General features: G+C 33.0%; 2 protein-coding genes across 3 annotated transcripts; one reads left to right on the forward strand and one right to left on the reverse strand.

Annotated features, from left to right (window-relative positions):
• The first annotated feature begins 2,148 nt into the window (after positions 1–2,148).
• Positions 2,149–10,212, forward strand: LOC106110820 (2-hydroxyacyl-CoA lyase 1). Of its 2 annotated transcripts, none has more exons than XM_013292742.1 (12): positions 2,149–2,376; positions 2,538–2,622; positions 2,803–2,944; positions 3,418–3,575; positions 4,223–4,369; positions 4,819–5,041; positions 6,329–6,489; positions 7,518–7,706; positions 8,061–8,246; positions 8,737–8,839; positions 8,914–9,046; positions 9,367–10,212. In XM_013292742.1, exons 1-12 carry the CDS (start codon positions 2,315–2,317, stop codon positions 9,584–9,586), a joined length of 1,809 nt encoding a protein of 602 aa, XP_013148196.1. In that variant the 5' UTR covers positions 2,149–2,314; the 3' UTR covers positions 9,587–10,212. The 2 variants fall into 2 exon arrangements, with proteins under 2 accessions (XP_013148196.1, XP_013148197.1); XM_013292743.1 differs by having other exon boundaries at positions 2,541–2,622.
• Positions 10,117–12,184, reverse strand: LOC106110824 (DNA-binding protein RFXANK-like). The gene is made up of 5 exons (XM_013292746.1): positions 11,923–12,184; positions 11,629–11,821; positions 11,223–11,352; positions 10,729–10,876; positions 10,117–10,348 (listed from the first exon to the last, which is right to left on the reverse strand). The coding sequence occupies exons 1-5, from the start codon at positions 12,152–12,154 to the stop codon at positions 10,299–10,301; spliced, it is 753 nt and encodes a 250-aa protein (XP_013148200.1). The 5' UTR covers positions 12,155–12,184; the 3' UTR covers positions 10,117–10,298.
• Between the last annotated feature and the right edge of the window lie 2,449 nt (positions 12,185–14,633).

Here is a 14,633-nt window from a genome sequence, read left to right on the forward strand (position 1 = left end):
TAGACCTTGCCTCCTTACCATGGGTTACTATGATTTACCTCAATGTCAAATTTCTCTCTACGCGGTGATATTTCTCATCTTAAATTCTCATATTTTACACACGTAATACTATTATTATAAATAAAATAATTTATGTTTTTATTTATAAACTGTAACATATCAGTTATGGACAATCTAACTCACGCTTGTATCAAAAGAAGGTAGTTCTCGATTTTTTTTTTTATTTTTCGTCTGTCTTTCTGTCATGTCATGTCTTTCTGGTAGACTGACTTTTGCTAATTGATTTTTCATTCAAAAGGTAATGTTTGCAGGTGGGTCCCTTTTTTATTTCAATGTAACTATTTATAACATTACATATCAATTTCTTTTTTTACGCTTATCTTGGGATTAGGGATATTATCGTATAGTAATTTTATTCAAAGGAAAATACAGCCTTATGCACTTATACCTCGGCATTACCAACCAAAGATAAATATATGCGCTGGGTTTCGTATTCAACGTGAGTATCGAATAAGGAAACAAAAACATTTTATATAACAATGGATACACTTTTTTTTCCAAATAATGAAATTTAAATTTCTGGCTCCATTATTTTAAGTAACCTCTTTAGGCGTATTTTAAACAATCCGATCATTGACCTTCAGTAAATTTAATAAAAAAATAATTATTAAGCGATTATACGCTATCGCTTGATATTTAAATACTTGAGTAATACAGTGTTTAATTAAAATGTCTCAGTAATGTAATATTCGCTTTCGTCCATGATAATTAAAAAAATAATTATAAATAGGTAGACTAAGTGTTCTTCCAGACTTTGCTCTACATGCTAAATTCATCGAGATCCGTTCAGACGTTTTGGCGGTAAACTTCTACGAACATTCATCTATACATCTAAACTTTAGGATAATATAATATTAGATTATGTTTGGCTGAACAAACATCTATTTAAAATATAAATTGTATATTAATAAATAGGTAACGCGCACAATAAAATTTCTTCATAATCCATACGTCGGCGGTACTTTTACGACTTCGACTTCAAGCTATTTGACGCCGGCATTTCAATGTGTATGTAATCTTAACACGGTAGAAGTGCGTTTTAGGTCAAAAGCCAAATATCGTTTGCTCAATAAAGAATCTATCTTATCTACTAGTAATGCTACATTTGTATTATAGCAAACCTGTTGATACAGGAACTCGATAATAGCTGAGGCCTTTGAGAAAATTTACCACATTGTATTTTATAAGCCCTAAAGTCTAGCGTATAAAACGTTACCTGTATAAAACGGGAACACTATTTATGATAAGTGCATCTTACTGACAGTAGTCAGAGACTTGTCTAGAGAGTACTCTAGACAAGACTTCGTACTATAATAGTGTTAGTAAAAAAGGCGAAAACAGGATATCGGAACGTCCTATACTAATAAAAACTTGTTACATGTAATAAATACGAGAGAAAAATATTACCCTTCTGTTAGTCCTGGAAAAAACAAGGTATTCAACCAGTTAAACATTATTTATAAAATACTAATAAAAACTGCCACTATTGTCGGTGTAACAGATGAATAGACTATTTGTTGCGGTTTAAATACAACGAGCTATTAATTTTGTTCGAAACAATCGAGTAATATTTATTTCTAGTATAGAAAAAAATACCTACATGTATGAATATTCAAATGACTTAGTACTTCATGTGAGACTGGATCCAGGTGGCATAGGGCCGAGGAAAGTGGAATATTATAATTTTCGAGGCTAAATGGGCTAAGGCATAGACTGGCAATACGACGAAAACGATGGAGAAAAAATCGGTCTAAAATTTAACGAACAATTTTCATCAACACATACCTATCTACTTCAATGATACATAATGGATATGGTCATCGATCCAACCACCTACTTAATAAAATTAGCAAAATATTAAATCTGAAAGTTTACAAATATTTTGTGGAAAATGTTAAAACTAAAAAAAGAAAACAACGGTTTTCTATATCAATCAATAAAAATTACCCAATAAATAAACACTTGGTCATCGAAAAAGTTATAGGACAATACTGGGAGACAGCAATTTTTTTTATTAATTTTTAATTCCAGCAACCCTACTTTGTGTATTGTCAATTATGACATTTGACATTGTCAATGTCAAGTCAATTCCAAAGTTCAACTGTCAAATAAATTGATAAGATAACAAGCAAAGACCCAAAACTTATCAAAAGTAGATATAACTTCGAACAGTGAAGTTAGTGAAAAAATTAATACTTTTTTTACCAACCTTTATACAAGTTTATATAAAGGTGTATTAATGTAACGTTAGTACATGGTAATCGTCCAACTTCCGAGCATTAATCAGCATTTCTTCAATATAAAATTGTCTGCGGCGTAAGTTTTGTGAAGGTTTTGTCCTGTAAAAGTAGTAATTGATGTAGTACTGCGATAAACTTGATCTTAATTTTGTGATAGTATTGTGTTTGTAGTGTTTTTTACTTGTTTAGTGTAAGTTAAGAAATGTTTTTACGAAATCTTGCTCGATTACCTTTTAGAAGATCTATTCACGTATCTGCAAAATTAAATCAAGCCATGGGGATAGACGGCAATAATATATTGGCGGAGAGTCTAAAAAAACAGGTATTTAAATAATTTTGAATAGAGACTCTCTATTTATTTTATATAATACGAATTAATAATTATTAATTATTATTAATATTAATAAATGTTTATAAAATATTGTCATTGAAAAAAGATAAGAGCATTAATTAAGCAATTAAGGAAAAAATAGAATTGATAAAATAAGAATACATTTTCCAGGGTGTTGAATATGTCTTTGGTATTGTTGGTATACCAGTAATTGAAACATCCTTAGCTTTCCAAGCTGCTGGTCTCAAATACATAGGTATGCGCAATGAACAGGCAGCTTGCTACGCAGCTCAGGCAATTGGATATCTCACTGGTAAATACAAGTTTTTTTTATACTACAAAGTGGCAAACAAACAAGAGGCCACATGAATCCGCCAAAATGGCAAAGCAACCACTGTCCATAGACATTCACAATATTGATGGATGAGGTAACAAACATAAAGAGGATATTTCCCCTTCCTATATGTCTATTCCACCGTCATTCACATTCCCTTTCTATCCATTTCTTATAAGAAAAGGGACTAAAGTTAGGCCACAAGTAATAAAAATATAAACAATTAAATATTAATGTCCATAATAGGAGTTTTTTTAAGTTCCACAGTCTTTTCTTTCCTTGATGATATTATCACAACCACAAAAAAATAGTTAAAGCCCCTTTTGAAGTAATTTTAGCTACAGCCTTCTTGTGGCGATGCCATACAGGGATTTCTTTAGTGATCATGGAACGGTACTTAGTAAATAATACTACAATTAGTATAAATATTTAGTTTCATATTTAATTTTTAGGTAAGCCAGGAGTTTGCCTAGCAGTGTCAGGACCTGGACTTCTTCACTGCATCGGTGGTATGGCCAATGCTCAGGTTAACTGTTGGCCATTACTTGTCATTGCCGGCTCTTGTCCAGAAGACCATGAAGGAATCGGTGGCTTCCAGGAGTGGCTTCAGGTATTGTTTAAATTTATTTAGAATTTTAAATGATACTTATTAATTTTTAAAACACTATTGTCTTGAATTCTCCCACATTTTTAATCTTTCCCACCATTGTTAAAAGATTTTTATGTATTCTGCGTATGAATAATTGTGAAGAATATTATTAGCTATTTTGTTTAATTTTTATTAGTTAAATTTGTAGTAGAAAATAAAATTTCAAATGTCTTCAATTATTGATTGGAATTAAATGGTCTCTTGTATAACATTTACCTTTGTACCTGTAGCTTTACTTAAAAGATAAGATAATCACTTTTGATACCTGTTCATATTTAGTACATTACTGATAAATAGTTTGTTTTCTAATTTAGATAATTTACATTAATCGTAATATATTTAAAAAAAATAATAAATGATTGTTGAAAATTGATTTTTCCTACATTTCTATAAAAAAATTCTTGCACATTTCGCACTAATGTTGTTTTTTTACACTAAAATAACGAAACATGATATATCTACACTAATAAATCAACTCTAAAAGCTGTAATAATCGTAAGAGAATCTTCAAAAATCTATTTAACTCTATTGATCCAATGTACAATATTGCCTAAAATTGTCACAAAAAGTCCGTTTGTGGTACGAAATATTACGTTTTTTTAATTTAGGTGGAATCAAGTCGTATGTACAGTAAGTACGCGGCGCGGCCGCCGTCGGCGCGCCTCATACCGCAGCACGTGGAGAAGGCGGTGCGGCTGGCGAGCGCGGGCCGCCCCGGCGTCGCGTACCTCGACATGCCAGCTACACTACTTACGGTATGTTATCTTAATATTATACTTCTTACTGATATTTAAAAAAAACTCATAAACATTTATTTCCATATTGTTATATGTTGCAACAGCTGTTGCTGTTAGCAAAAAATCGTACAATCTATGACGACAAAAAATTTGTACCTGAACAATTAATATTTGTTTTTCCATAATATACACAAGATGTTTTTGTTATTCACTATCTACATTTATGGTCAATTTCGCTTTTAAATATTGAAATTTACATTTAAAAGATGTAACAGCATATTATAAGGCCACACATACTACTAACGCCATTAAAATTTTGACATCTAACAAATTGTAAGCAGCACTTAGGAAGCATACTATTTTAGATTCAGAATTCGGCACCAGACTTTCAGATCAATTAAATTTAAATTAAAAAAAATCGAATTAAAGTTTCAAGATATCTCCAATAGCTAAAAATTCTCTTATAGGCAGAAGTAGATGAAGACAAGGTACCTTTAGATTATTACAATGCGGGTGCCATACACCCAGCGCACCCGGACCCGGCGCTGGTGGAACAGGCGGCTGAACTGTTGGCGAAGGCCGAGCGGCCGCTGGTGATAGTGGGCAAGGGCGCCGCGTACGCGAGGGCGGAGCACGCCGTTAGACAACTTGTGGATAACACTAAAATACCATTCCTGCCTACTCCGATGGGTAAGATTTTGTTGTAACATTTTCAGGGCATCTATGTTTATGTATATTTCATTATAAATTTGCGACTTAGAGCGCGCACACCTTTATTATCGCACAACGTTTTAGTCGCTTTGATTCCTATGAGGTTGTATGGAGATACGTACACTAATCGATTTTAAGTTATGCAACTAAACAGTTGGCTGCGAAACAATCGACAATCGCGAAACCGTTTTGCGATACTTTAGACAAAGATGTTCTCCCGCTCTTAAAGTCTAAACCAGAGGTTACGAATTTTCTTTTCTCCTAGACCCCTTTCAAGGTTAAAACGCCAAGTCTCTATTCTTCGAAAGCAGATAGCATTTTCATTGACCTCTGCAACTCGATTATATCCGATATCCGATTTTGTTTCCGGACATCATGGACTCCCTGGGGTCCAACTAGACCACTATGGGAATCGCTGAACAAATTCTCTATATACTTTATCCAAGAACCTTTTTGATTTAATACAAATCATACTGTCATAATATGGGTATAAGCAGTCAATTAAATTGTTTTTATACGCTTATTCTATCATTTGTTAATTTAAAGTTTATTTATAACTTGAGTTTTAAAATACAAAAAAGACAATTTATATCTTTGTTCTAGCTATACATTAAGACATAAATGACAGTAATAAAAATGAGGGATATTTATTATAAAGACAGTAATAAATGACGAACTATCGTTAAGAGAATTAGAAAAATAACTAATCTATACTTAGAGATAAAAAAGGAATTAAAAATGATAAGATTTTAAACACACGTGAAAATATTGTGTAATAAATACACAGAAAGCGATAAACATTTGAAAATGCGCTTAAAAGTTAAAATGGAAGTTCTTTTAATGTTTGTCTTTTTAATACTATATTATATATCTAATGGAAGCTAAATATTTTAGGTAAAAAATAGGTACAAATCTTTAGCGCTAATCTGTTTGTTTTGTTTTTAAGTAAATACACTCATGAATTTTTAATCTATTGTGAAGAATTATACTTACTTATACTTATTCTTATACTTCTTATATTCATTTATCTTTACCGTTTTTTCTCTCTAGTTTATCTGTAATATTTTTAAACTATCCGTATGACAATGTTAAAACTTTACTGTTTACATTTAAATGCTCAAATGAAAATGGCCTTGGTTCATAGTTCAGAATTAAAGTAACCATGGCAACCGTCTTTCCCGCTTGGCTTGTAGTTTTTGTCTCTTTCTCGCAGGTAGATCACTCATTAAAGTAGTGCGTACGATTGTGAGCCTTATTCGTTATTAGGTAAGGGCGTGGTGTCGGACGATTCGCCGTGGTGCGTGTCCGCGGCGCGCACACAAGCGCTGCTGCAGGCGGACGTGGTGCTGCTGCTGGGCGCGCGCCTCAACTGGATGCTGCACTTCGGACAGCCGCCGAGGTACGCGCCCGGAGTTAAAGTCATACAGGTATACATCGTTCTATCTCTTTCTCCCTCTCAGTCTTCTCTTGTTTCAAAGGAAACAAGAGAGTGAGAGATATCTTGCATTACCTTTACCCTTTTTATGTGATTGTATGTACTGTTGCGGAAATCCATAGTGTTCAACTTTAACTTGTTTCTTGTAACGAAAATAACCAATAAGGTAGCAGTCATTAGCGTAAACGGGACAATAATTATAAGCAATTGGCTCTGTATTTAAGTGACCTTATTTCTTATTAATTATAATAATAAAATATAGCCTATGTTACTCACAGATAAATTATCTTTCTGATGGTAAAAGAATTTTTAAAATCGGCCCCGTAGTGTTTGAGTCTTTTCAATACATACAAAAATACAAATCTTTCCACTTTATAATATTAGTATAGATAAAAATTGTTCCGCGTCGTTTTCATTAAATATAGGTATTTTTAAGCAACTTTATCTTTTAAAGTGGACCATCACTAAATACCCTGACTGTACTTATTGTTTGAAAATGTTAAATTAAAAATCTACTGATAATTTTATTAATTTAAGTACAGTCAGAGCAGTTTTTATTTATAGCAGACGTGAGGTATGATTAGGTCATATGTATTATTATGTAACTCACGTTTTTGTTAAAACGTTGAATATATGTTTCACAAGTAAATTAAAATTGTTCAAACACATAAATAAAATGTTGTTGTTTTTTGGTATTTCGACGTATAATTTTAATGGAATTTTTTGCACTTCGCCCTTCAAAGATACAATGTTAAACAATATTAAATGTTCACGGGTCGACATTTGTATGCAAAAAACGCAAATTGATTGGATAAGAAAACTTTAGTATAGTTAACGGAAGTTTTAATAATGCAAATTATGGCTGATAAAACTGCTATCTGGTAATTTCATGCAGCAAATTATTTAGCATGTCAGGATAAATAAAAAACCGCTAAAAAAACGATCTTCCGAAACAAAAATTAACTAAGGATTTTTTCGTACAATAGTACAGATTTTATTTCCTTTGTGTTCTTTCTCAAGGTGGACATATCAGCGGAAGAACTGAACAACTCAATAAAATCCGAAATAGCGGTACACTCCGACATCAAGCCCTTCGCTGAGGCTCTCACACAGAAGTTGTCCGAGAAGAAGTTCAGTCTGCAGCCAGCTGGAAACAAATGGTGGCAAACGCTGCAAGACAAACAGAAGAAAAACACTGAATTTGTTGAGGTAACGTACTCTAAGTTTCGACAGTTAAAAACCCTAGTAAATTATTATTATACGTTTTCTATTGCTATCTATGTTCACACTCTTGTATGACTTTATTCACATGAAATTATGAAAATTGTATTGTTTTGTTTTAATTAACTATAGTTATTTTGCTTCTTTCCTGCTCTCATGGCAACTATTCCAATTTAGTCACACCATAAATGAAGTAGCGTGAAAATATATAGCCTATAGCTTGTGTGTGAAGCTGTTTATACCAAAAATGTATTCTAACATCCTACATACCAAAAAATGTTTTAATCATTATCTATACTAATATACACTGTAACAATAAATAATACTATAAAATGTTTGTAGGCCCAGGCGAACGACAAGTCTGTGCCTCTCAACTACTACGCAGTGTTCAAATGCGTGCAAGCGAACATCCCCAAGGACGCGGTGATCGTGAGCGAGGGCGCCAACACCATGGACATCGGCCGCGGCGTGCTGCTCAACACCCTGCCCCGTCACCGCCTCGACGCAGGCACCTTCGGCACCATGGGCGTTAGTATACACACGACTCGTTATAACTCTAAACTTTAACATAATAACTCTAAACTGTTTCACCATCATAACTCTAAACTGTTTCACCATCATAACTCTAAACTGTTTCACCTTCATAACTCTAAACTGTTTCACCATCATAACACTAAACTGTTTCACCATCATAACTTTAAACTGTTTCACCTTCATAACTCTGAAATGTTCCACCATCATAACTCTAAACTGTTTCACCATCATAACTCTAAACTGTTTCACCATCATAACTTTAAACTGTTTCACCTTCATAACTCTGAAATGTTCCACCATCATAACTCTAAACTGTTACACCATCATAACTCTAAACTATTTCACCATCGAAACTCTGAAATGTTCCACCATCATAACTCTAAACTGTTTCACCATCATAACTCTAAACTGTTTCACCATCATAACTCTAAGCTGTTTCACCATCATAACTCTTAATTAATATTGTATGAAATGTGTTACTCAGGTGGGACCCGGGTTCGCGGTGGCGGCGGCCATGTGGTGCCGCGACCACGCGCCCGGCAAGAGAGTCGTCTGTGTGGAGGGAGACTCCGCATTCGGCTTCTCGGGTTAGTGAAGTCTATTTACTAAGTACACTGTTTTTACATTTCTCTGATATAATATTTTATTCTGCGTTTTACAGGTATGGAGATAGAAACTATGTTCCGTTACAAATTGCCAGTGATAATAATAATAGTGAACAACAATGGAATTTATAGTGGCTTCGATAAAGATACAATGCAGGAGTTCCAGTCGTATGGCGACGTTTCTCAAAGGTACTAATTTGTTCGTTTAACTTTAGACTTTCGAAAATCTGTTGTAACGAAATATTCTAAGAAGTGAATGCAGCTTACGCATTTTGTTTTAAACTTAAGTAATTTAGTTTTATTTGTGAAAATGAAATGGTAAAAAAATAAGAAAATATTTGTCTATGGCTCTATTGAAAATTTTAGTATTAAGTTTGGAATGAATTAATTACTTAAAATGATACATACATTTATGTTCTTAACATTACTTTTATAAAGATAATTTTTTCATAGGTTCATTTCTAATATCCATTGAATTAATAAATGTTATATTTAATATTTGTTTCCAGCACTCCGCCTACAGCATTAACTCCCGAAGTGCACTATGAGAAGATGATGGAAATGTTCGGAGAGTCAGGCCACCTTTGTCGCACAGTGGAAGACATAGAGGCAGCTGTCAAGAAAGCCTTGTCAGTGACTGACAAGCCGAGCATCATCAATATTCTGATAAATCCACAATCTAATAGAAAACCCCAAACATTCAATTGGCTCACGGAGTCTAAACTGTGATAATTATACTTTTGTAAGCATTTTGTCTATAATTCCTTTTAATTTGTATTTTTGTATACTTAAAAAAAATTATATGTTGTACAATTCAATAAAGGTTTAAATGATTGTAATCTATCCTAATATTATAAAGAGGAAAGATTTATATTTTTGTATGTATTGAAATAACTCAAAAACTCAAAGCTATGTTGTCAGTAACAGGATACATTTATTAATTTCTCGCGGACCAAGTCGCGAGCAACAGCTAGTATATAATGTTTATGAACAAATTTGATTTGTTTGAGACAATATCATAAGAATAAGAAATACTTTACTTTTTTAAAATTGTAAAATATTTTAGAATCATAATTAATCATTTATTGAGAAAGAAAAGAATTATAATTATTTATATATGCTAAATAACTTTGATAAGAGCTTTTCCATCGACTGAAAAATTCTAGATTATTTTTAATCTTTTTTCTATATTTTTTCTTTATCAAGCGTTTTAGTACAGTGGAATATTTTATATTTGGATAAAATAAGAAACAAATACGAATGTTTATATTGTCTGTAATTGAATTACTTGTCACATCACATGTTTGTATATGGTGAACTTAAAAATATTTATTAAATACAATTTATAAACTAAATCCCTGTATTATTATTTTAACTCTGTTAGCAAATTAATCTGCTGTGTTGTCTGTCCAAAGCAAATTAACATTGTTGTGTGGTTTGTTCAGATCTTGCTGAGACATCCAATCAAAAAATTCTCTATCACAGTTTGTGCTGAAACAAGAAATACACTATTAAACACTTATATTCGCATTTATATGTATTAACATTTTTATGGATAAACCCAATCATAAATAATAGATTGATCTAAAAATTAAATTTAGAAGAGGATTGAAACAAGACTAAATCCTACTATTAGGTTGAATTAAATTGATTGATGAGTCTGAATCAGTGCTAAAAACTACAACAATCTTACAAATACAAAAGTTTGGATGGATGTTTGATGATGTTTACTAAATATACCCAAAATTGTTTAACATATCTTGCTGAAATTTGGCACAGACATAGAACATAGTCTGGAAGAACACATAGGTATCTGTTTTTTAACTCTGCCCGGACGAAGTAAAAGGCTACAACTAGTTAATAAAACATACCCAGTTTGCAGTTGTTGGTAATGGTTAATGTGTAAGCATCTTGATCATAATCATTGGTAAGAGTGAGGTCAGCTCCACGGATGAGGAGCTCATTGCAAGTGTACGGAAAGTCTGCTGCCGCTGCATACATCAGAGCTGTGCTACCAGACTGAAAAGTAAACAACTTGTTAACTCCTATAGAACATAAGTAATCAATAAAAGATTTATTAGTTCCTTACAAAATATAAGTTTGACAATATCCTTTGGTTTAATACATTTTAGTATATACTTGTGCTATGGTACAAAAGAAAAAACTTAGTGTTAAATATTACCGAAGGCATAGTGCAAATGTGTAATGTTTTGAGAGTTACATGTATAATGTATGATTCAAACTAAAGATATAACACTAATGATGATTCATATTTTTATTTAAATCAATATTCAAGGGTAATGCAATGAAAATCCCATTTCATGCAAAATAGTGTCATTAAATGTAAAAAAATTAAGTTTCTTACATCATCCTGTATGTCAGCGTCAGCACCTTCATTTAAAAGAAATTTCACAACCTCATGGTGCCCCCCAGCTGCGGCTAGGTGTAGTGCCGTCTCCCCCTCCGGGCCCCGCATGTTGACATTGGCACCACTCCTAATTAACCACATTTTAATTACAAATATTATTAATCAATACTGTAAATATTATTTAATATTAAACTTCGAAATTAATTTAAAAAAATAATCTTGATATATTTCGTAATTATATTATTTTTCACTTGGTACACTTTATTTTAAAACAGAATACAAATAAAATTATAAAAAAAGAACAAAGAAAGTGAATTTAAGAATTCGAAAATCTTATAAGTCGCATAAAGAAAACCATACAGATGTAAGAAGAACAAAGGAAAATAGAATATGGCAGTTTTACCAAACAAGGTCCTGACAACTATTTAACTGGCCGTAGCTTGCGGCCCAATGTAATGCAGTGAGCCCATGTTCATCAGTAATATCAACATATTGCTCCAGTTTCACGTCTTCTCGAGTTATTTCTCCGCGCCCAGCCTTTGCGTGAAAGCTACAATCGGGTTGAGGCAATTCGAGGACTCGCGCCTGCGTATTACCTACAATCGTGACCTTGAACACTTCAAACTTATTCAACAAGAAATTGATATATAATCAATAGAGCAGATTCCTATCTCTTGAATACTAGATGTATAATTACCTCTCTGTAAATTAGTTAGTGCAGTACACTGAGCGGATTTGTATGGCGTAAAAGCACTTTTTCGCACACCATTCAAATTAGGTGCCCAACGCTGATAACCTCCACTTCCACTTTTACTGCTATCCTGACTTCCAGAGTCAAACTCATATTTAAAACTTTCAAGATTGTCCTGCTTTTCCTGTTTAATATCAATATTTTTCCCTTCGTGTTTGACAGCAACGCTCTCTTCCATTTTTATTTTCCAAAGGCAAATCGACCACAGATTAAATTGAACAAGAAAGAGAGCGCCAATCATAAATTTTATTTAGTTGATCAATGTAAAATTTTATACATTTCACTTTTCCAGGGCCAATTTATAGATATAACAATAACAATTTATGTCCTTTTTAGGGCTAGGATTTTTTTTAAGAAATGTATGATATATGTACATTAGATTAGACGAAAGCGAAACCCAACCTTTTGTTTCACTTCAAAACTAAGGCCAGATTACATTATACCAGTGCAGTAAGACAGTAGCACATCCCTGTGATAAACTGTTTAGACCATACAATAGTATTTGTTGATAGTGTAGATTATTCTTCATTTTTATTCAAATAAACAAAAGTATCTAACAAAAACTTTGACAGATTAAAATGGTAGAACTATGGTCGCTGGAGCTACATTTTTCCATTCACAGTCCAGATAAAAAATCCCGTTTATAAGCAACGTGTTTCCTTACAATTGCTCGGTTAGCTTCGGACTGGCTGATATCAGCGCTAATTTGAGGCAGTTTTAAAACTGGCTAAAGTTTGTTTTAGGCTACTGACTTATTGTATTGGCATAATATAAATCAACCAAAAGTAGACAAATGGCATCGAGTTGGCAGCACTGAATAATTTTTCAATCAAACAATCTGAAGAATTCAAATGAATGTAACCGACAAAGAAAGAGAATATAATCACTAAGTTTTACTTTTATCGTGATAACTGAAGCTTAATGGGAACTTGATTGTATTGTTTTAAAGTTTAAGCTTTTAAAATGTCTTCGACTGGTTTTCCAGGACAACAACAACAACAAGTACCCCCAAATTTAAAACAGGAATTACAAAATGAATTAACTGCTGCTAGTCAGTTGTTGTGGGAAATGTATGTATTGTTGCAGAATATATTTTTTAATTTATCGCACATTGTGTTGAGTTAAAAATCGTAAACAATTCTGAAAGTCTAGTTTCTATTAAACTCATTTTTGGTATTCGAAAAATATATTTGAAACCATTTAAAGCAATGTATTTTTTTTTCAGAAATACTCAAACTCAACATCTCAAACAGTTTACTCAACCTGGTGGACAATTTGAAACAAGCATTTCACAGGTACTTATAATCATCACAATACTTATATTGATATTGTAAAGACAGCAACTCACCTTTACTTTTAACCGTTAACCTATTCAGTTAAAAATATGTACAAATGAAAAAATAAATGTCATCTCTAAAAATCTATAAATAAGTCGGAAAAACAGATTTGTAGAGTTTAACTAACTGACATTTTTATGTTTTTTTTTTTTTATAACAAGGTGGCAAACGAGCAAGCGGCCACCTGAAATCGCCAAAATGGCGAAGCGACCGCTGCCCATAGACATCCGCAATTGCACATGCGTTGCCTACCCTTGTGAGACGGAGGAGGAGACGCACATAAAGAGGATATTTCCCCTTCCTATGCATCTCCTCCACTGTCAAATCCACTTCCTCTTCCCAACCTCTTATAAGAAAAGAGTGGTAAAAAGAAAGGGACTTAAATTAGGCCTCCGGCACCACACTCATCAGACGAAACACGATATTGCTTCCATTTCACGCCTGTCTTCTGTGTGGTCGTGGTATTACACCGGGCGTGCCGGCCCATTCGTGCTAAGATGTTAAAGCGGGCACTACCACTGTTAAAACTGAATGGTCATGTCCAGTTAAAACTAATTGTGTGTTGCTGGCTTTAGTCGGAATAAATTAGCCTCTAGTCATGGGTTTATGTGCTTTAGGATAAATTTGCTACTGTATCATAAGGAAGTCATAACACATGTCATACTGAACATAGGCCATATTTAAAGTCATGCACTATTTGGCATTTTAAGAGTACATGTTGTTTGTCATACTAATGTTATAAGTGTGAAAGTTTAGATGGGTGGATGTTTGTTAAAGTTTGTAGCCTAAACAAGTACATGGATCTTAATGAAATTTGGTATAGATGTAGAGGATAGTCTGGAAGAACATTATAGGCTACTTGGTTTTGGTTTTTTTAATACCACAAGGATGGGGTCGCGGGCGTAAGTGAGTACTATATGATATCAAAATAAACATTTGTAAAAGTATCTTGTGACTCAGAATATTGAATGGGTTGCTGTGCGGAACAATTTTAGGTCTAACATTGAAACAGATACAAAGACAGCACTGCACAGGTGATATTAAGCTGCTAATAAAATTGAATCCAGAATTTGGGGGTCTTTGAGTTTGAATTTGTAAGAAGTTAGAAATCCATTGCATTATAATGAATTGTAAAAAATTGTTCCAGAGTTTACATGCCCTTGACATAGTGAGAGGTTTGCCTGGCTTCAAGTAAAAGGAACTCGAGAAACATGTAATCTGTTATCCCCATCTTTATCCCACTCTATGTAACCATAAATGTTGTAAATAAAAAGTTAACTTTTTTTATGGATATTTTATTTATATCTTTAAACTACTTAA

This window comes from Papilio polytes, unplaced genomic scaffold, assembly GCF_000836215.1.
Source record: "Papilio polytes unplaced genomic scaffold, Ppol_1.0 DF824191.1, whole genome shotgun sequence".
Classification (NCBI taxonomy): domain Eukaryota; kingdom Metazoa; phylum Arthropoda; class Insecta; order Lepidoptera; family Papilionidae; genus Papilio; species Papilio polytes.